Source organism: Larus michahellis, chromosome 20 (assembly GCF_964199755.1).
Source record: "Larus michahellis chromosome 20, bLarMic1.1, whole genome shotgun sequence".
Lineage (NCBI taxonomy): Eukaryota > Metazoa > Chordata > Aves > Charadriiformes > Laridae > Larus > Larus michahellis.
In genome coordinates this window covers 6,386,693-6,408,969 of record NC_133915.1, presented here as the reverse complement: position 1 = coordinate 6,408,969, position 22,277 = coordinate 6,386,693, and the positions used below count along the sequence as shown (strand labels likewise).

The 22,277-nt window shown below is 57.3% G+C and overlaps 1 protein-coding gene across 2 annotated transcripts in view; it reads right to left on the bottom strand.

The window, feature by feature from the left end:
• Positions 1–444: 444 nt before the first annotated feature.
• GFRA2 (GDNF family receptor alpha 2) overlaps positions 445–22,277 on the bottom strand; it is a 30,651-nt gene continuing 8,818 nt past the window's right edge. For both annotated transcript variants that reach the window (XM_074563694.1, XM_074563692.1), the window contains 7 exons: positions 20,443–20,526; positions 16,102–16,450; positions 3,220–3,329; positions 2,995–3,135; positions 2,735–2,910; positions 1,696–1,749; positions 445–1,210 (listed from right to left, as the gene is read on the bottom strand). In XM_074563694.1, the coding sequence (XP_074419795.1) occupies positions 1,082–1,210; positions 1,696–1,749; positions 2,735–2,910; positions 2,995–3,135; positions 3,220–3,329; positions 16,102–16,450; positions 20,443–20,526 (1,043 nt within the window). In that variant the 3' untranslated portion in view covers positions 445–1,081. The remainder of the gene's footprint in view (positions 1,211–1,695; positions 1,750–2,734; positions 2,911–2,994; positions 3,136–3,219; positions 3,330–16,101; positions 16,451–20,442; positions 20,527–22,277) is intronic.

Sequence of the window (22,277 nt, the reverse complement as noted above, 5' to 3'; positions counted from 1 at the left end):
TCGGTCCTCGGTTGGTTGTTCTCGGTTTATTTTTTTGTTTTTTTTTTTTTTTTTCTTTTCTCCATTATAGACATTATTAAAAAAAATAAACTTTTACAATAATACATTTTTAAGTTGCTGTTGCCATTTGAGCGTTATTTTTTTTTTTTTTTTGAAAACTAAAGGAAAAAAAAAGGAAATCAAAAAAGCCACACTGTAGATGTATATGGTTATGTATATACATACATATATGTAGGTATAGGTGAACGCTATATACATACATATATACTATATATGTATATATAAAAGAAAGAAAATGGAGAGGAATATATAGAGGTTTCTGACCACTGATGGGTCAGATCCCAACCCAAATTCGACCGGACACGGGTTTTAAAAAAAATAAAAATAAAAATAAAAAATATCTCCCCCTCCGAGTGACAGATTGAGAACACCAGGACAACCTCACAACGTTTGAACAGGAGCTTCTTTTCTCTTCCATTTTAAAACTCTCGCCAACCACGGGAAAGAAAATAAAAACCAACCCCAATTAACAACGTCAAGAGCTCGAGCGAGTTCCCCTCGGAGGATGCGGAAAAGCTTCCCAACGGCACGTCCATGCTTCGGGATGCTCCCATACGGAAACCTCGCCGTCCCCAGCGCACCCGGGCCGATGGGTCCGGCAAATAACCTCCGCTCGAGGATTATTGTCCCTCCCCGGTGCCATTTGCAGCTCTGGATCCCCCGTGGCAGGGCACTTTGGGGGGATTTCACCACCAACCGTGGGCTCCTGCTTTAGAAAAGAAACCCGGACGCACCATAAAAGACCCAAAAAAACCCAAAAACCCAAACAAAAAAAAAAAAAAGAGGGGAAAAAATGAAAATAGGAAGAAAACCACCAAAGTTTCCCAGCGTGGTGAGGGTCCTCCAGCCGCCGGCGTGCCCGGGCTCGGCATCCCCGCTGGTTCTGAGCGTTTCAGTCTCCGGCACCGGGATGGTCCTTCCCTTCCCCACGGCCGCAGCAGGAGCCAAGGCGGGAGCGAGGGTGCCGGTAGCTCGCTTGGGCGAGCGTCCCCGTCCCCGCCGGCCACCTTCCTCGCCCCCTCTATACCACCAGCTTCAGCAGGAGGGTGGGCACAATGGGCAGGATCCGGCCCGCCCAGTGTCGGCTGCCGCCTGCCTTCTGGTCCACGAACGTCTTCTGGTCCGGCATGATGTCCGTGGTCAGCTGGGTCTGCGGGCGAGGGGAGAGCAGGGTTTCATCAGGCTCCTTTTGGGGGGAAACCATCCAAATTGGGAAAACACCTATTTTTGCCCTCTGGGCAGTGAAACCAGCGGTCCCTGCCACGGTGCTTGTCTGGCATATCCTTCCCGAGCCATTTGCAGCCCTCCCAAGCCCTAGGACCCCCCTCCCCGGCTCCCCCCTGACCCAGAACCCCCCTCCCCAGGCTCCCCCTGACCCAGAACCCCCCTCCTTGGCTCCCCTGTGCCCCAGGACCCCCCTCTCTGGCTCCCCTGTGCCTCAGGACACCCCTTCCTTGGCTTCCCCTGCCCCGGGACCCCCCTTCCCTGGCTGCCCCCTGCCTCAGGACACCCCTTCCTTGGCTTCCTCTGCCCCAGCACCCTCCTTCCCTGTCTCCCCCTGCCTCACAACCCCCCTCCTTGGCTCCCCTGTGCCCCAGGACCCCCCTCCCTGGCTCCCCCCTGCCCCAAACATACCTCTGAATAGCACAGGCTCTGCTCTTTGGACTTGTTTAGCTTTGCTCCGTGCTCCTGGAGAGGAGAGAGGAGAAAGGCAAAAGGCTCAGGGCAGGTACGTGTAGCCGGGGCTGCTCCTGCCGGGGGTCGCACCCCGAGGTTTGGGGTCCCCAAATCCCCCCCGGGAGCTGCAGAGCTGCCCTGTGAGGGTGCGAAGCGATGCCTGCAGCCCTGCGCGTGGGGCATCGGCAATCCTGACCCAGAGCACAAGCTGGTGTCGGAGCACGAAGCCTCCCCGTGTGCTCCTCAGACGCCCCGGGCTCTCAGAAGAGCTCGGCAAAAGGAGAGAAGAAAGAAAAAGGGCTCATCCCTTCTCCCCCGGCGGCTCAGGGTCTTGGCTGGGCTCCCGCCCGAAGCAGGAGAGAGGACAAACAAAATAAGGCTGGAAGCACTCACGCAGATTTGCTCCCTGCTGCAAATCCTCCTGCCTACACCGCTGTGACACCCACCGGTCACAGCATCCCCCCCCCACCCCGCCCCGATCCCACTCCTCTCCCGGCAGCATCTTCCCACCCAGGGAGAGAAGCACGAACCCACAAGCCCGGCGCAACACAAGAAAATAGGTATTTTTTTCAGGTTTCCCAAAACCACGTGGGATTCGAGCTGTTTTCACCCTAAACGAGCCGGGGGCAGGAGAAGTTGGGCTCAGGGCAGCTACACCAGCCCAGGACCCCCCTCCCTGGCTCCCCCCTGCCCCAGGACACCAGCACAGCCCTGTGCCAGGCGATGCCCAAGAGAGGGAAGGGGACGGGGAGGGCATGGATCCCTCCCTTCCCCACGCCAGACCCTCCCATACCAGGGATGGCCGGATCCTGCCGGGCACCTGGGTACCAACACAGCACCCAGACCGAGCTGCATGCACTGAGTCCACCCACTCCACCCAAAAAAAAGGGACTTTTTGCTGCCCATGGGCTGCAGCCCATCTCCCGTCTGATGGACCCACCGAGGGTCCAGACCAGTGCCCCCAGTTTGCAGCAGGGACCGGGCTCGGGTCTCCTACCTGGATGGAGGTGCAGGTGGTGATGACGCTCGTGTCGTACATGGTGTTGCTGTCGTTGATGTCGTCCGGCAAGGCCGGGCTCTTCTCCGTCTTCGGCGGCAGGGTGATGGGGGGTGACGGGTTCTTGGGGGAGAGGTTCACGTCGGTGCCGTTGCCGAAGGCTTGGATGGCGTTCCCTGGGGACAGGAGATGTTTATTGGGGGGGCTGCACCCCCCGGGTGACGGGGCAGGGTGAGGAGGGGGACGGGGAAATGCCTTACGGAGACAGGGGTTTTCCGTGAAGTCCCGGAGGAACTTCTCGCACTCCTCCTCCATGTTGCCGCTGCCTTTGCAGGAGCACCAGGGCGAGATGGTGATGCTGGTGGTGCTGGCGTCGACGTAGTTGGGCGTCATGTCGAAGCCTGCTCCCAGCAGAGGAGGAGGAAGAGGGATGAAGGGCCGCGGTGGCAGAGACCCTTTGCCATCCCGACCCCCCCGGCACTCACCGATGAGCCCCGCATAGGAGCCCAGGCACGCCTGGTAGTTGTCCCCAGGGCAACTGGTCAGGGACTGGAAGGATGCTTGGCAGTTGGTGTGGAAATCAGCCAGCCGGGACCTGGGTGTGAAGAAGAACAGGGAGAGGGATGGGATTTCACCACCGCTCACGGCAGGGAGCAACTCAGCAGCGAGGAGTGACATTTTTCACAGGGTCACAGAATCCCAGAGTGGCCGGGGTGGGAAGGGACCTCTGGAGATCACCCCGTCCCACCCCCGGCCAGAGCAGGGTCACCCAGAGCAGGTGGCACAGGGACGCCTCCAGGCGGGTTTGGGATGTCTCCAGAGACGGAGACTCCCCCACCTCTCTGGGCAGCCTGTGCCAGGGCTCTGCCACCCTCACAGCACAGAAGTTCCTCCTCGTCTTGAGATGGAACTTCCCACGGTCAAGTTTGTGCCCGTTACCCCTTGTCCTGTCCCCGGGCACCACTGAGAAGAGCCTGGCCCCGTCCTCCTGACACCCCCCTTGAAGTATTGACCAGCGTTGATAAGATCCCCCCTCAGTCGTCTCTTTTCCAGGCTGAAGAGCCCCAAATCCCTCAGCCTTTCCCCATCAGAGAGATGTTCCCGTCCCCTCATCCTCTTGGTGGCCCTTTGCTGTCCCCTCTCCAGCCGTTCCCTGTCCTTCTGGAACCGGGGAGCCCAGAACTGGACCCAGGGCTCCAGACGGGGCCTCCTTGGGGCAGAGCAGAGGGGGGGGATGACCTTTTATTTTAAAAAATAAAAGCGAAAAAAAAGAGGATAAATGGGACAGAGGGAGGAGATCGACATGAGATCTAGACTCAGGAGGTGATAATTCTTGTCTCACCGCAGCCTGCCAGAGGGTCACGGGCGAGGGAGGGGTGTCTGCCCGCAGCGGGTACCCATGGGGGGTCATCCCCCGGGTGTGGGACCCTTGTGCCCCCATCCTTTACGGCTCCCCACCTCCCCGGCCCTTTCCCGAGCGCCTCCCGCCGGGCAGAGCACACCATAAACTTCACCACCTCGTTTGGCCACGCTGCTCCCGGCGCCGTTACCCGACTGTAAAATTTCACCACTCGTTTTTACCTTCCCTCCCCTGAAATGTTAAAGCCCGGAGAGTGCAAATTAAAGCGCCCGAGGTTGGGGGTTACGGTTTTTCCTCTCTTGCTTTGGCAGCCGAGAAGAGGGAAAAAAAAAAAACCCCAAAGGAAACCTCGCAGAGGCCTCGGGGCATGGAGATGCTCGTGCCCTGCCAGACTCGGCTTTGGGGGCAGAAAGATGGGGAGAGCGGCAGCAGGACCAGGAGGAATACAGAAGGGACAAGAGGAGGCGATTTCCACTCCTAACCCAATTACTGGCTTGGTTACCCCATTCTCATCTTCTCCCACTGCTCAGAAAAAGCCCAAGGAGCGATGGAAGCGCAGTTATTTCCAGGTGTATCCATAATCTGGCTCTGCCGACACAAACCCACGCTTCCCACGCGATGCTCTGGGGATTTTTATTTTATTTTTTCTTTTCCCCCCTTGGGATGAACCGAATCACCGAGGCAGGAGGATAAAGACGGGGGAAGGAGGCAGAAGAGGAGGGAGAGACGGACCAGGCGGGCAGATGGATGGGCTGCGGTTTTCCAAATGGACTCAGTCATTAAACGAAGCGACACGAGGCTGAACCGTGGCCCAGGCTGGATCTCAATCACGGGCAGGAATCGCCGCGAAGCCGCCAAGTTGCTGACACTGTCGATGAGACCTTGCATTTCACAACAGAAAATCTCCTCGGCTCTTCTTTTTTTTTCCCCCCACACTTCATACCGAAAGAAGAAGGCATACATTATTTTCTTTAGCTCCCTTTTCCTTCCTTCTTAATTAAATGTCATCTTTGTCCAACCGGGGATTGAATCATCCAACAGTACCTGCCTAAAGCCATAAGAACGGATGAAAATAAAGGGTAGAAATTGCGGTGGGGTTTGTTTTTTTTTTTTTTCCTTTTTCTAAATAGGAATGATTTGTTTTCAGCAGGTTTTGATGAAATTAAAGGTGGGAACAAATGAAGCGGTGACTGAACGGAGCAGGAGGGACCTGCAGCGATACTTTACATCCATCCGGCACTTTTCATGGCACCTGATCCCAAGGGCGCTGAGAGAGTGGTTGGGGGGGGAGGGGGGGGCAGGTACCCCCAAAATGCAGCCAGTGCCGGGGGGGAGCAGAGATGCTGCGGCTGAGCCTGGAGCCAGACGGCCACTGCCATTCCGTGGTCTATATACTGGGGAAAGGACAGAAGAAGGAATAAAGCACAGCTGCCGGGGGCTGGATCAGAGCACGGGATGCTCCATGGGGGAACGCAGCGGTTTCCTGGAGTCTTTTTTTGCTGTTTCCAGCCATCCGTGACTGGGGCTTTTTCCAGGTCACGGGGTTTCGCAGCCACCGGCGCAACCGTCTTCTGTGGAGCGGCTGAGCCTCTTCTGGGGACACCCCGGTCCTTTGGGGACCCCAGCATCGCCCCACCGCGAGCTTCAGTACCCGAGCACTTGGGTACCTTCTTTTCGCTTCTTCCCAGGGCCGGCTGCGCTCAGTTGTCGCCCGCTGACGGGCTGCCAGCAGCGGGAACTGGATTATTTTCCCACTTCCACCAGCTGCCTTGACCCACTTCCAACCTCCCGACAGGCTGCAGGTTTCCAGGGCAAGGTCAGCCTCTCCATCTGGGTTATTCCAGCTCTCCCGACGAGAAGACGGGAACTCCCGGGCACGCTGGATGCTAATAAAGAGCCGTAACACAACTGGCACCGCGTGTCCCTCCCCTCCCTCCTTCAAACACGACTCCCCTCACCCCGTGTGCGGGTTTATTTTGGCCGGACCCACATTTATTTTCCTCCCTCAGGAGGAAAGATGGGGGTTCCCATCCTGCGCCCGTTCCCAGGGCTGATGCTCAGCCCTCAGCACACGTTCTCCCCTTGCTGGAGCCGCACACGAAGCCCAGCGTGTGCAGAAAAGCTTTGCCAGGGGATTTTTTTTGTGTGTTTGCAGCGCTCAGCCCTCCCCACAGCCAAATTCAGCCTCGGCTCAAGGGGTTTTGCTCCCCATTTGCCAACTGGGAGCAGAAGGAAGAGCCCGGGAAGAGCAGAAAAGCTCCAACCCCGCTCCTTTCACACAATCCCCGTCGCAGGGAAGGTATCTGGACTCCCTCCTCCTCCCCTCCGCGGGAGAGGAATAAAGTTTCCGACAGCATTTCCCCCTCTCCCCAAATTAGAGGCGAAGGCACGTCAATTCTCTTAAAGAACTGTGGCAAGTTCATCACCGAGCGCCACGAAAATTTGTCACGCTGCTCCCCGGGGCCCTGCTCCTGGCTTGTAGCATCCTCTAAGGCAAATGTTATTCTTTTCATAATACATGACAAGCCAGCTGGTAATCTTTCCAGAATATCCAAGCCAGATGTCACTCTTTCCGTTGTATACAATGAGTTCGCAGTCGCTGGATGAGGCTCTAACTGCCAGGAATAATCCCTACTGGAGCCGGCCCATAGTTTCTCAGATTTCTGCTTTTAAGTGCCCAGGAAAAATAAAAAAAAAAAAAAAAAAAATAAAAGGAGAGGGAGCCAAGTCCATCTTAGCAGAAACAGGAGGAATTGGTGCCAAATCGCCGGCTGGCAGCTCCAGGCAGCAGGTGGGGCTGGACAGGCTCTGCCTGCAAGGGCCAGAGCTGGGCTGGGGACGGGGAAAGGGGACGGTGGCACGGGGAGCTGCGGGGCACTGCCCCGGCCAACAGGGTATTTTTCCTGAAAGGCCTCCAAATGGGAAAAAAAAAAAAAAAAAAGAGTTAAAAAGTGATTAATTATATATATATTATACTTAGGCTCCAGGGAGACCTTATAGCAGCCTTCCAGTCCCTAAAGGGGCTCCAGGAAAGCTGGGGAGGGACTCTGGAGCAGGGAGGGGAGCCATGGGACGAGGGGGAAGGGTTTTACACTGACAGAGGGGAGATTTGGATGAGATCTGGGGAAGGAATTGTTTGCTGTGAGGGGGGTGAGCCCCTGGCCCAGGTTGCCCAGAGCAGCTGTGGCTGCCCCATCCCTGGAGGGGTTCAAGGCCAGGTTGGCCGGGGCTTGGAGCAAGCTGGGCTGGTGGGAGGTGTCCCTGCCCAGGGCAGGGGGTGGCACTGGGTGGCCTTTAAGGTCCCTCCCAACCCAAACCATTCCATCATTCTATATACACACACATATATCATATCCCAAACCCGCTCCAAGTGCTACGTTTCATAGAATCACAGACTGTGCTGGGTTGGGAAGGACCTTTAAAGGTCATCGAGTCCAACCCCCCCACAGTGAGCTGGGACATCTTTTACTAACGGTTCCAAGTGAAGGGGTTACAAGCTGTCTCTCTTTGATCCATCTAAAAAACACATTTGTTTTTTGGGTGAAAAGAGCAGGACGACACCAAGGGGAGACAATTCCAGAGTGCCAGGGCCTTTAATGTGTCCCTTTCCCTCTGCCCATCTCCAGACACCTCCCAGGGACCTGGGTCCCCGGGGTGCCTGTATCCCTCAGTGCACAGATCTCCCATGTACTTCGTGCGTCGCTGCAGGGACCATCCCATCCCCTCCTGGTCGCCAACTCATCTCCTACCCTTGTTATCACGCAGAAATTCAACTTGCCAGCGAGACACCCTCGCTCCGACATTAAAAGTTACCTACACAGCAGAGGATTTTTTGATTGCGAGTTTATTTTCCCTCTCCCCGCCCCCCCCCGCCCCCGCCTCGCCATCCCCGGCTCGTTGGTGCGTCGCAATTTTTTTTTATTTTTTTTTTTAAGCAGAAAAATCCCCGGAACAGATGCAAGGTGCCTAATTGGGTGCTAATTGCTGCCGTCACCGCATGCCTATGAGAAGTCCAAGCCGGGCGCTGGTAATAACTCACCACCCATCAAAGCGAACGGCATCAGGCTCTTGAATATTTCATGCAGAGAATGTCCGAGATGCGGAGATTACTCAAGACGTTGCGTGTTGTTGGTTTTTTTTTTTCACAGGCAATTTACAGGGACCAAGGAAAAATGGTTTTAATAGACACGAGCGTGGAGAGGTGGCTCGGAAAAGCGTTTTTCCCCCCCTGCAGAGCAGCGGATGCTCAAGAAGCTGCGACAACATGCAAAAACTCAGCGAGACATGAAAAAAAACAACAAAAAACCACCGGCCCGCTGGGCATCCTCCTCCCGACACGCGCTCTGCCTGCTCGTCCTGCTGGGGATGAAGGCTTTCCAAGCCTGGAGAAGCTGAGATTAAAAAAAAAACCAAACTAGAGCCTCAAACACCAAGAAGAGCAGTCAGGGAATTCAAAGAGCCCCGGGGATGGGGATCAGCTAAAAAAAATTCCTAGGAGCTGGAGCAAAACTCTGCTTTTTGGGATGACCCCTTGCCAAACTAGTAAACAGATCACAGGGCGAAAAATAAAAAAAAAGATCAATGGAAATATTTGTTTTATCCAGGAAAAGTTGTCTGCCACCTCTGGAGGCCGAAGTCACCTGCTCTGGTTATGAGCGAGGAGGGTTTTAATTCCTGCTTTTAGGGAAAAATCACACCCCTGCAATAGCACAGCATCTCCCCGTGGGAGATGGCGTCCCCCATCCCAAAGCCGCCCCTCGCCCAGGGAGACGGGGGCAGCGGGGAAGAGGCAAAAAGAGAACGATCTGGAAACCCCCGAATTAAAGCAGAGCTAAGCCAGCGAGAGGGGGCGGGGAGGAAAATGCGGACAGACAGACAACAGACCGACTGCTAAGTTAGGAGCCGTTAATTAAGACGTTTCGTTCGCCGTATGTATTTTTAGGACGCCGCATCTTGATTCATCACAGATAAGAGCAGTTGAAAGACTTTTTTGGGGGTTGGTTTTTTTTTTTTTCTTTCTTAATCCTCTTGCCTCTGCTCAAACCCTATCATTACCCCGTAAGAGAGGGGAAGAATTAAACGCACGCATCATTTGATTTTAATTGAAGGACTGTTCTATTTCATTGAACTGCTAACTAAGCCGAACAGGAGATTGTGTTTACATAAGCAAACCCTGAGTCAGTATAGACTTGCTGTCACATTAAGTCAATACTTATGAAGGCTCTCTATTTAATTATTCAGTGCAAATTGACTTATTATTGTGTTAAGAGCGCGCTTAGCCTTCAGCAAGGTGGCCGGGGAGCTGAGAGACCCCTTCCATGGGGTGACCGTGGGGTCCCCGGTGGAGAAGTACCCGTGGGGTGCTGCCCCACTGTCCCCCTCCCTCTGTCCCCCCCATCATACAGGGAAGCCGAAGCCACCAACCCTTACAGATTTGCTAATTTAAGGTTCCCCCCCGCAGGTTATCACATCCCCGGTGCAGCCACTCAACCCTGGGGACCCGCCAGCTCTGTCCGCCCCCAACTCCGGGCACGCGCATCGCTCCCCTCCGCCAGCTCCCGGAGCCGCTGTGAAAATCCGGGAGCATTTTTTTTCCCCTCCTCCTCCTTCTTCCCAGACAGCTCTATGGACAGCCCGGCCGTACTTCTGAGCCGCTCTCATTACACGCCGTAATGAGAAAGTTGAGCTGCCGCGCGGCTGTTTATCAAGGAAACATCCATTACAGATGGCATTTCTGCCCGCGCTAAACAAAGAGCGTGAAGGCAAGGACGTGGGTTTAAAACAAAAATAAAATAATAATAATAATAAAAAAAAGCGTTTTGTTCCCATGTTTGGTGTTTAATCAATACCTAGCCAGGCTGGATCCATCCCTCCCCGAGCCAAGCATCCCTGGTGGGTCCTTGGGCGATGAAGCAAAGCTTCCCCCTTCCCCGGGGTATCGCTCCTGAGTTAGCATCCCCCCAGCCAAAATGTGATGGTTTCTGCCCTTTCTGCCACTGGGCGCAGACACAGGGGTCCGGCGAGGAGCCGGGCAGGATCCGACTCCCTCCCCAGAGCCACAGATATGCTGAAAAAGGGGGAAAACCTCAGGCAAATGAAACGTCGCCCTGCTTTTGGATGCCGAGGAGCTACAGCCAGTGGAGGCAGGGAAATTCTTCAGCACCAGCATCACTGAAGCATATAAGACCAGATTATTTGTGTTCCTGACTTGCTGATGCAAGATGAAAAATACAGCAAACTGCAGCTGCTGAAATCAGCTCTTTTCTCCCCTTTCCTTCCCTTTCCCCTTAGCTGAGGTTAGTGTTTTGTGAAAGGTTTTTATATTCTGGGAGCTAAAACCTGTCCGTTGCAATCAGACGCAAAGCTCGGGGAGTTTGTCAGGCTCCTCCGTTGTGCTGGGAAAAGCTTCCCGGCACGAAAAGCTTCACAAATTACAGCGATCTGAGCCTGATTGCTCCCGCTCTCGCAGACGAGAGCTGGGAAAAGGGGCTCGGGCATCTCACCGGGGACTTTTTTTAGCAGCCTCACGGGTCAAGGCCATTCGAATTGCTTCGCCTAGAGCAAAATTCAGGATTTCAGCCCAGAATAACCCAGATTGGGGCACCCTATTCCTGAGAAGGGCACAGTTGAGTGCTTGCCCTCGCCAGGACCTGAGCCCATGGCAGGGATGCACGCAAGCTCCGGGGCCGCATCCTGGCAGGGATCTGTTGGAGCGGGGACGGAGGAGGCCCCGGAGATGCTGGGAGGGCTGGAGCCCCTCTGCTGTGGGGACAGGCTGAGAGAGCTGGGGGGGTTCAGCCTGGAGAAGAGAAGGCTCCGGGGAGACCTTGGAGCCCCTTCCAGTCCCTAAAGGGGCTCCAGGAAAGCTGGGGAGGGACTCTGGAGCAGGGAGGGGAGCCATGGGACGAGGGGGAAGGGTTTTACACTGACAGAGGGGAGACTGAGATGAGATCTGGGGAAGGAATTGTTTGCTGTGAGGGGGGTGAGCCCCTGGCCCAGGTTGCCCAGAGAAGCTGTGGCTGCCCCATCCCTGGAGGGGTTCAAGGCCAGGTTGGCCGGGGCTTGGAGCAAGCTGGGCTGGTGGGAGGTGTCCCTGCCCAGGGCAGGGGGTGGCACTGGGTGGCCTTTAAGGTCCCTCCCAACCCAAACCATCCCCTGATTCTACGATTCATGCCCTCGGCCTCTACACTGTGCAGCACATGGACGGGCTGCCCAGCACCCTCCTCCTAGCCACAGGGACTCCCAGGTGATCCAGAGACACCCCCCCCCTGCACTGGGACACTGCCTGCTGGTTAAAATACCCCAGTCCAAAAATACCACATTCCATCAGCAGTGATGGAAAAGCTGGTGGCTTTTATCTCCCCAGCTTGGTGACCGCTGATGGGACAGGGGCTGGTGTTCAACGACCATTTAGCCACCAACCCCGAGCAGCTGGAAAGAGGGAAAAAGCCACTAAAACTTCCAGAATGACTGTTTTCCTTGCTGGACCATTAATTTCCCCTCTTCCCCAACTCCTCTGCTTCTTGCAGGATGGAAACAACGTGACCCCAGGGTGGGTTGTGTCCTGCGGGAGCAGCAGCCCCTACGAGGAGCATCCCCATGCACCACGGCGAGATGGCAGCAAAAATCTCCCCGCAAAGTCCTATCCTGGTACCAAGGGCTTCGCCGTTCATTAGGCGATCAGCCAGGAGGCTTAATTATGCTCGCAGCCCGCACGGGGAACATTATCTCATCTCCTGTCACCGCTGGGTTTCGGAGCAGCTTGCCGATCTGCTTCCAAGTTCAATGCCCTTGCCAGTCCCACGTGCAGATAAGGAGGACGAGCATCCATCCGCGATGCCGGCCCGATAAGCGCAGACATGGCTGGGAAAGCCCAGGGCAGACCCCAGCCTTGCCTTGCCCGCAGGCAGGGGCTCGGCATGACGGGACACGGAGGGGTTTCATGCCTGGGTGCTCCTGGTGGGTGCAGATGCCGTGGGAAGGAGGACAAAGCCTGCACGCTCTATTTATACACATTCCCGGCACCTGGTGATGATCTTGGCAGCGGCTGCCTGCCAATGCTTTGTTATTTATAAACGCAGAGGGCTTGGAGAGGCAGGGGAGAGAGAGGAGAGCCCCCCCCCAGCCCCAAGCACCCTGCAGACCACCCTGTCCCTGCAAAACAAGCCTGGAGCCACTCAGCAAAGGGGACACCAACCAACCAAACCCACCCTGGGCGCACGTGGGTGCAAACCCCACCAGGCTTTTGCAAAGGAGCCCAGCAAGCTGCTCCCCCAGAGCTGGACCAGCATCTCCAGGGGTCCAGGAGCCACACACCGGAGTCTGTGGATGCCCCACACCGGGTGCACCGAGCCCCTCTGCACCGCTGCTGAACGAGCCCCGCCTTGCTCCAAGCCAAATCCTCCCTGGATACCTCTGGGCACCCCCCCATCAGTCAAAACCCGCCGAGGAAGCGCAAAGAGCAGCTGCCGGAGGAGCTGGTATCACCCACGGGGCGGTTAGACAGCCCAGAGTTCCTTCAGCTCCTTCATTCACTGGGTCCTCTCGGCCTGGAGCAGCTGGGAAACGCCAGGGACGTGCAGGGAGGAGGAGAGGAGGCTGCGGGAGAAGGATACAGGCTGCCCCGGGAGGTGGTGGAGTCACCATCCCTGAATGTGTTTAAGACTCAGGCATGGTGTTACGGGATATGGTGTAAGGGAGAACTTCATAGAGTGGAGCTGATGGTTGGACTCGATGATCCCAAGGGTCTTTTCCAACCTAAATGATTCTACGATTCTATGATTCTATGATCCTAAGGGGTTCAGCCGTCGGGTAAAGCCATGCCCAGCTCTTAAATTGGGAAGTTAGACCCACAGCAACGGGAGCCGCGACTCCCTGTCCATGTTTGGGGCAGCGCCGGGGTGGACGGACTGACGGATGCTGGAGTCGGGCAGCCAGTGCCAAGCAGACAGGGCTCTCAGAGAAGTCCCTTACTTGTCTGAGTTTCCAAGGAAAATGACGGCTTTCCCTGACCAGCTCTGCCCCACATCCTTTCCCCATGGGCCAGGGGAGGTGATGATGCCCAGGCACAGCGTGCAGGGCCATTCCCTCATCCCTGAGGAAGATGTGCCAGCAGGAGACCTCCAGACAGAGATCACGGAATGGTTTGGGTGGGAAGGGACCTTAAAGATCATCCCACCCCCTTATCCTGGGCAGGGACACCTCCCACCAGCCCAGCTTGCTCCAAGCCCTGGCCAACCTGCCCTTGAACCCCTCCAGGGATGGGGCAGCCACAGCTTCTCTGGGCAACCTGGGCCAGGGGCTCACCCCCCTCACAGCAAACAATTTCTTCCCCAGATCTCATCTCAATCTCCCCTCTGTCAGTGTAAAACCGTCCCCCGCCTCGTCCTATCGCTCCACTCCCTCACAAAGAGATGGAGGGGGCAAAACAGCAGCGAAGACCATAAAGTGCAGCCTACACGTGCGCGCTCGCTCCCAGGGCAAGCATGGAGGGCAGACCCGTCCCCTGCAAGAAGGCTCTGCCAGATCCCTCTCCATCCCAAAAGCCTGGGAGAAAAAAAGCCAGACCCTCTCCCACTCGCAACGCAGCATCAACAGAGAAAAATCCTTATTTTTGCCCCCACCCCGAGCTCAGGTGCGAGGCACAGCTCTCCCCGGGGAGGTCATCGCTTCTAAAACGCTTGCGCAGCTGCAAACACAAGGAGGTGACACGAGCTGCTGGAGCATGGCAGCAGCTCCGAGCATCCCCCGGCGCCCCGCCGCGGGCTCATAACCCCTCTCATACCCCACTGCTGCAGCCTGGGTAATGGAACGGCTTTTAATGGGGGGTCTGGAGCAAACCCACCTGCCCGAGCCTTGGGGGGCACCGCCAGAGCCCCCCGGGAGAGAAGCGGGTGGGAGGGGACCTGCTCTTGCAAGCCCAGATCCACGGGGCGCATCCCTGGGCAGCCCCACGCCGCCCCATTCCGGGGAGAAAACAGCCGAGGTCGAGGCGAAACTCCGCAAACCAGCGCCCAAAGCTGGACGCGTAAATAAATGCCGGATTTGGGGGCTTTGCAGAGCGAAAGCCCCCACACGGGGCCGGGCAGCATCCGTGGTGCTGCTGGAAAAAACGCATTCCCAACTCGGAGCGAGCTCCCAGAGCAGCCGCTTCACGCTCCCCCCTTCCCTGCTTCACCTCTTCCTGGTGGAATTTCACTCCATGCAGGAACAGCTTTATAATTAACGCTCGGCAGCTCTGTGGCCCCTCTGGTGTCCCCCCCCTGCCCTCAATGAGCTGCTAACGGGGGTTTATCCCCCTCCGCGAGCGGATGCATCCGCAGCATCCAACATCCGAGGGAGCATCACGCCTGCCGCCGGAGAGGCGCTACCATTAATACGGCCACGACTCGGCGCGGGCCCTGGTATCTTTTATTCGTAGACATTGGCTTATTGTATTACTTTTTGATAAAAAGCCCCATTCCCACGTTCCACACGCACTCGCAGCCAGAGGAGGACCCAAAGCCGCGTTATTTATTTATTTCGCCACCAGGCTCCGGGAAACTCCATCACCTTGATGGCAAAAAGACCCTCCTCCTCAGAAACCTGTTCTTTATGAGGCTGATCCAGCCCCCGGAGGGTGACGGGAGGTTTTTTGCCGTATGAATAATGAGTTTCATAATGGAAGAAAAGGCTGATCTCCCGACTTTGCTCCGCCAAGGGGGAAAACAGGGAATTTTTACCAGCCGTGAAGTTTGGCTGGGGACACTGAAAGCACGCCGAGGGATTTTGCTGCTTGCAGGGTCTGGATGCTCCGGCTGCCTTTCGTCATTCACAGACTCCCAGAGTGGCCGGGGTGGGAAGGGACCTCTGGAGATCCCCTCGTCCCACCCCCGGCCAGAGCAGGGTCACCCAGAGCAGGTGGCACAGGGACGCCTCCAGGCGGGGTTGGGATGTCTCCAGAGACGGAGACTCCCCCACCTCTCTGGGCAGCCTGTGCCAGGGCTCTGCCACCCTCACAGCAAAGAAGTTCCTCCTCGTCTTGAGATGGAACTTCCCACGATCAAGTTTGTGCCCGTTACCCCTTGTCCTGTCCCCGGGCACCACTGAGAAGAGCCTGGCCCCGTCCTCCTGACACCCCCCCTTGAAGTATTGATCAGCGTTGATAAGATCCCCCCTCAGTCGGCTTTTTTCCAGGCTGAAGAGCCCCAAATCCCTCAGCCTTTCCCCATCAGAGAGATGTTCCAGTCCCCTCATCCTCTTGGTGGCCCTTTGCTGTCCCCTCTCCAGCCGTTCCCTGTCCTTCTGGAACCGGGGAGCCCAGAACTGGACCCAGGGCTCCAGATGGGGCCTCCCTGGGGCAGAGCAGAGGGGGAGGATGACCTCCCTCCACCTGCTGGCCACGCTCTTCTGGATGCCCCCCAGGATGCCCCTGGCCTTCTTGGCCACCAGGGCCCATTGCTGGCTTAATTCCATCCCCTCTGCAGCAGCACCGGGAGATGGAGCAGCCCCGGGTGGGGAATAGGGACAGGGTGGTCCCCGGGGACCCCGCTCCACCACCATTCAGGGCAGAAAAGCAGCTCCGTTCCCCGCTGCTCTGGTTCTGCCCCACGTCTCTACCCCACCCTGGAAGGCATCGCCCCACGGCAGCCTCCCGGGCCAAGCAGAACCACAGTTTTACACCAGGGGTTTCGGAGCAGATCAGAGCTCAGGGTGGGGTGGGGGGCTCGGTTGGCAGCCCCTCCGCTTGCCACCCACACGCAGCCCCGCACAAACCCATGGCATCCCCCCACAGCACGAAGGACTAAACCCAAAGCCAGGCTTCAGCCTCTCCACCAGCAGCCCAAACCCCTTGTCTCTGCCCTGGTTTTGCGCACAGGCGTTACTGGAGGAGACCGCACGGCCTTGGGAAGACGCAACCAAAAAACTTGCGATAGGGTCACGCAACCCATCCACTGCCCCGCACAAAGCCCGCGGGTCTCGCTCCGGCACCGGGAAAGGCTGGGAAAAGCCCACAAAGAGCCCTTACCGGCAGAGGTGATCCGTCCGGCACGTGTTGCGCAGATCCAAGCAGTTGGGCTTCTCCTTATCCTCGTAGGAGCAGGAAGGGACGATGGTTTGCCGCCGCCGCTCGGCGCAAGCCTGGTCCTTGCAGGAGCAGAAGAGGAGGCGGTAGGTGTACTCGCTGGGGACGCGGTCGAAGAACTGGCGCAGGGCCTTGTGGCATTTCCTCCGGCTGCAGTGCTCGGTGGCCGAGATCTCCTTGCTGCAGGTGGAGATGTAGCCCGAGCGCAGGCGCTTGCAGTTGTCGTTCAGGTTGCAGGCTTTGGCCGCGTCCAGGCAGTGGTTGCTTTTGGAGTTGGTGGCGGGGTCCATTCCTGCCCGGAGAGCGAGAGGGAGGAGGGATGAGCGCGGTACCAAGGGATGGGGAGATGCCCTCAAGCTGGGGACATGCTATGAGGAAGGGGGATGGCACTGGTGACACCCCCTGGCATGGCTTTTCCCTGCCCTGGGGAGGGCTGGATGCACCTCCGCGGTGTCCCCCCGCTTCATCCCCATCACCCTACACCATTTTGGGGTCCATCCTCCAGCACAGAAGTGGTTAATTCACACTGATTGCAGCAGGGGGATCTGGTCAAAGAGCCTTCGGTGCATAATTCATGCCATGAATTTGCGATATATATATATTTTTTTTTTCCTTGTCAATTATTCAAAGAATAATTATTAATTATTCAGCCTGCTCCAAAGCAGAATAATCTGCCGAGCTGCACAGGGTCCCTCCAGCCCCCGCCTCCTCTCCTGGGGCTCCCCAAAACGGGGTCACCCCCAGCCGGCCCCCCCCCCCCCCCCGCCCAGGGCTGAGCATTACCCAGGCGGGGATGACGGGGACAAGGCTGCCACCGGAGCTGGGGACCAGCCACCAGCCCCGCACCGACCGCGTCCACCCTGGGAATCCCAGCCATCAGCAAAGGAAAAAAAAAAAAAAAAGGAAAGGATGGATGAAGCCAAACCACCGCGTGGGAACAAACGCTGAATTTCACTTTTTTTTGGTTTGGTTTTTTTTTTTTTTTTTTTTGTCAAAATGATGGATGGCTCTCGGCAGCCCAGGTGCTATTTTAGAAGCCACCTGACTGCCCCAGCCACCACATCCCTAGTTTCCTCCCCTCCGTGGCTCAGCCAAATCCGTGGATTTCTCCCTTGTTTCCCGGCTCCTGCTGGCAAAGACAAACGAGAGCCCGGAGGAGGGTTTCCTCACAGACCTGATTGTAGGGCCCTGCTAATTAGCGAACGGCAGGCAGCTGCCCGCGCCAGCGTTTCCCCCCACCTCCCCCAGCTGCCCACGGGGGCTGCCCTGCAGGGGGGCAGCGTTTTGGGGGTGTCATTTCCAGCGCGGCACCCAACTTTGTCTCCTTTTCCCATGTTCTCACCCAACTCGGCGTGAGCCTCTGAGGCGGGAGCCGCAATCACAGCGCCGCCTACGTTAATGGGTCCCAATTAAACAGGCGAAGCTGGAAGACCCCCCCCCCCACCCCAAGATGCTGTCCCATGCAAACCCAACCTGATGTTTCGCTGCCCTGGGGGGATGTTGGAGCTGCCGGGGGCTCGGTGCCACCGTGATGGCCATGGGGTCCCCATAACCCCCTTCACCCAGGGCCAGCCCCCCCAGCTGGGCGGCGATGCCATGAGACCCCACAGCCACGGGCCGGGGCGGGGGCAAAACTTTTAGGAGAGAACCCTCAAAATGCCAAACGTGTCATCCCAGCGATGAACACGCACCACACACACCCCCGCCGTGGAGATCTAGGAGGGACGGGGGAGTTCGATGAGACGTACGTAAAGCGAATGGTTCTTATGATGTATGATTTATAAGTAGATCTGCCTCGGGAAACAGCGCGCGAGGCAAGAAGGTCACCTGAGCTGAGAGAGACGTTTGAGCTGACGGATGGTCGGAGCACGAACCGGTGCTGCACCCGGGGCGGGGGCGGGGGGAGAAATCCTCCTCCCTGCTCCTCTTGGAGCCCCGTTCGGAATAAAGCCAGTCTTTTGGGGCTCACACCCTCCCCAGGGATGGGACAGGGCAGAAATTGCCATTTCACAGCAGGAAACCCCAGACCTGGAGAGTGCTACGGGGTCCCTCCAGCCGAGGGCTGAGGATGGAGCCAGCTCATGACACTGATGTCAGAGGAGAAGGGGAAAAAGATGCTTGAAGAGGCTGGGGGGCACATGGCTTTCTTTTTTTCCTTGCCCAGATTAGCTCCCAGTTTTGGGGGGATGTGGTGAGGACTCCGAGCCCCACGAGCGGTTAACAGCCAGCGCGGCGGCTCCCCGGCACAAGCGCGGGATCTGTGCAAAGTGCCAGCTTATTGTCTAATCCTCCGGAGCGCCGCTCCTGCCCTGCCCGGCACCTGCAGGGACCTGGATGCATTTTAATAGAGCCGATGCTTGAAAGCGCAGGGTTCCTGGGGAGCTCATTAATAAAGCACAGGCATGAAAATTTCATGAGGTGAGGAGGAAACGGGGGCCAAGGAGCCAGGGAAGGGACCGCGTGGTGTCACCAGCTGTCCCCTCGGCAGGCTCTTCCCGACCTCTCGGCGCAGGACGGGGTCAGGGGCAGAGGAGGAGGAGGGCGATGGGGAAGGCAGAGCCTGGGGGTCTGACCCCCCCCCCACCCGCCCCGTGTTGGTGCCCAGGCGGGCAGAAACACAGCGCGGGGCTGGTTTCCCAACCGGACCCTCATCCTTCTTCCCCGCAGGCTGTGGGTTCCACAGGGCGGACTCCGGCAGAGCATCCTCGCCGCCGGCCCGGGATGCTCTTGCTCCATGGGGGGGTCTGGGAGCGCAAAGCCCCCCCGCATGAGGAGGGCTGCGGTGCTCGCTCGCCTCGCTTACGCAGCCCCGTCTCTCTAGAAGGGTAAAGTAATCCCTCCGCCATCCCCACAGGCAATTAGCAGCGCTCGGCCTCAGCCTCGTTAGCCAGAAACAACACTAACAGCTCATTTGCTTCAATCGCTCGGGCTCCAGGTCGGGGCTGGGGGTCCCCGGGGGGGCAACCGCTCGCCGCTCCCACCCCTCCAGCCCCACACGAGGGGGGCAAAGAAGGGGTTGAAGAAGCATCGAGGCCACCCCGATGGCCACGGCACGTAACAACGGCCAATTCCCCCCCCCCTTCCCCCAGCCCCAAAATTGCCAGACAGGCTTCCTTCTCCTCTCGCTTTGCTTTTTATGAATAAATCAACCCATGAGCGTTTAATCCCCCACTCCAGACACTTTGCTTTTCATACTTTCCAGCAGCTAAAATATTTCCCTGACGCTAATGTAATCCAAAAAGGCGTGCGGGAGACGGGAGGGGGTGGCATCGTCATCCCGAACCCGGTGCTAAGCCTCCCCGGAGGGAAGGAGGGAGCCTTGGCAAATTCGTTTCGGGAGCTAAAAGCCCGGCGGGTGACGGCAGCGAGGGGATGCGGCGTCACAACCCTCCTCCCAGGTGTCCCCAGGTGAGACGGAGGCGGGGGTACAGCATCACTGCTGGGTCCCCGAGGTGCCACCACCCCCTATGTGCACCCCACGAGGACAGAGGGAGCCCCAAAACCAGTGGCGGGTGGCTCTTGGGGAAAGCGTTAAACGGAGGAAGAGGAAGGAGAAGCCAAGGTTTCGTGACCTAATTTGAAAAAGGGGGGATGGGGGGGGGCGGGTGGCAGCTCGGAGGGTTGTCATGGAAATAGACGGCATTCCCTGAGGATGGTGGTGGGGTTCGGTTCCCGAGAGGAGGATGAGGAAGCAGCGCGATGCTCCAACGGGCTCGGCATCCTTCTCTCAGCAGCATCCCGTAGCTCGGCTCAAGGCTGGGGAGGGACAGCGAGGGGGGCCCACCCCGCCTTCCCCACAGACGGGGTCTTCTGCCAGTCCCAAATCTTCCAGAAGACAAAACGCTTTACATCGAGCCACGGATGGGCAGCGGGAGGGTCTGGTCCATCCCTCGCCCCCACCTCAGCCGGGGCTCACCCGCTCCCAGCAACGTCTGATCCCACCGGGAAGGTCGGAAACGGAGAGAATCTATCCCAAAGTGCACCAAACCCCGGCAGCACTCGGGAACCAGCCCCTACATCGCTCCCCTTTGCCGGGCACCGGCATCCCGGCTGGCTGCAGGGGGGACAAGTGTCCCCCCCCAGGGGATGCTCAAGGTGTCAGGTCCGGGGTGATGGGTGAAGAGGGGCAGGAGGGACTTCAGTGCGGCCACAGGGGCCGGAGGAGCAAAGGACCAAGCCACGGGGGAAGGAGTTGCAGGTTTTCCTTGCCGGGGAGCTCGGTAGCAGGTCTACCTTCAACGGGCGAGAGAAGATAAAGCAGCGGAAGCCCGGTGCTTTTATTACCTGAGAAAATTGAAGCAAGTCTGAATATATCAGAGAGACGAGAGGTGACTGGCTCGTAGGGTGAAGCTTCATAAAATTCTTCTCCTAGAGTGGGAAGGAAGAAAGAGAAGGGGGAGAAAAAGCAAATTAAAAACCACAGCCAATAACCTCAGCCACCGCCGAGGTTAAGGCCGGGTGCGGGCAACCCCCCGGCGTGGCAATATGCGACTTGGGGAGGAAAAACCAAAAAATGCTTAAATCCCTGCCCTGCAACAAAAGGAAAAGCCCATTTTGGACCACTCGGCTTAACTCTTGCTGGCTGTCCTTCTGCAAGTCAGGTTTGGCAGCGGCTGCTCCTCAAACTGACCTCAAGAATTGAGGGAATTTAGATTCGAAAGGTCAATGTCTCGTGACTACGTCCGCAGAGTCGGGGCCAGCAGCAAGTCTTAGGGCCTACGCTCAACGCTGGATTGTTTTATCGTTGTTGCAATAAAAAAAAAGAAAAAGAAAAAAAAGCAGTTGCCTAAAAAAAACCACTGTAAAGATTGTTTTCCACTCTGCTCTGTCTCTCTTGCACTTTGGGAAAATGGAAATCATTCCAGCAGGGGAACAGAGACCCTCGTCATTTGAGCGCCAGAGCATCACCCACGCTGCACTCCAGGGGCTCATCCATCGCAATCCGCACTTTCCAGAGGGAACCTGAGACGCTCCCTCTCTCCCCAGGCTGGGAGCAAAGCCCCCGATTCGATTTCTGTGATTTCAGTGCAAACCCACGTGCTTTTGCTGCCTGCCCTTCGTATTATCTCCAGAAGATGCTGATTTCAAGAGAGCCGGCCATGGCTCTCAGGAGAGGAAATGCTCTCCTCCAACCCCATCAGCCACAAGAAAAAAAAACAACCATATATATAAAAAAATATATATAAAAATAAAAATCAATGGCTGGACTTTGAAAGCCCCAGTCGGAGGTTGACCAGCAGCCTGGAGCATCGATCTCCGCTGCGCCTGGCAGCAGCATCCCTGCCCGGGTGTCCTCGCTGCGGATGAGCCCGGTCGGCCCCGGGGACGGTCCCCGGCAGCCGGAACCACTCCAGCCCACACGGGCTCTACCCAGTTATTATTAGCCCAAGGCGGCAGCATTTATCCCGTGTAATTAAGGAGCCACTCGGAGCCCTGTGCTGGAAAACAAGCTCATTAAGAGGCGGGGAGCAATGCGGGAGGGCTTGCTCCAAACCCAGCAGCTCCTTGGAAATTTGGGGCGGGGGTGGGGGGGGCAGAACCGGGTGGCCAAGCAGGGACACCCCAATGGGACAATATCTCCAGCAGCTGTGGGTTTTCAGCCCATCACCCCGCGCCTGGCCTTGCCGCCACCCTCAGGGTGATGCTACACGGCAGGGGGGGAACAGCCCCCGATGGTGCTGCTGGTCAGGGGGGGAAGGAAACACGCTCCGAGCCCTCCCGCTTCAGGCCAAACCCCTTCACCTCGCCGGGTTTCCTAATGCTCCGATGACAAATAGCACCTTTATTAAAGTGCATTTAGGAAACACTGTAACCTCCCGGCATATTGCTTTGCCAATGTAATAAATAATTAAATACCAGCTGAACCCTGCTGCTTGCTAGGAAAATTAGTGAGCATTAAAAGGGCAGCGGACTTTTCTTGAGCTCGCTGAGACGCAATTAACCTCCAGGAATGAGACTGGAGTGAACGCAGCCCTCCCTAATGGCGGGGACAGCCCAGCTCCCGCAGACGAGGGGCTGGACCGACGGGAGGCACAGCGTCTTTGCCAAAAAGGCAGAAGTTTGGGGTCTACTTTGGGCTCCTCGTGGCTTTTACGCTGATCGGTTTACGCTCGTTAAAA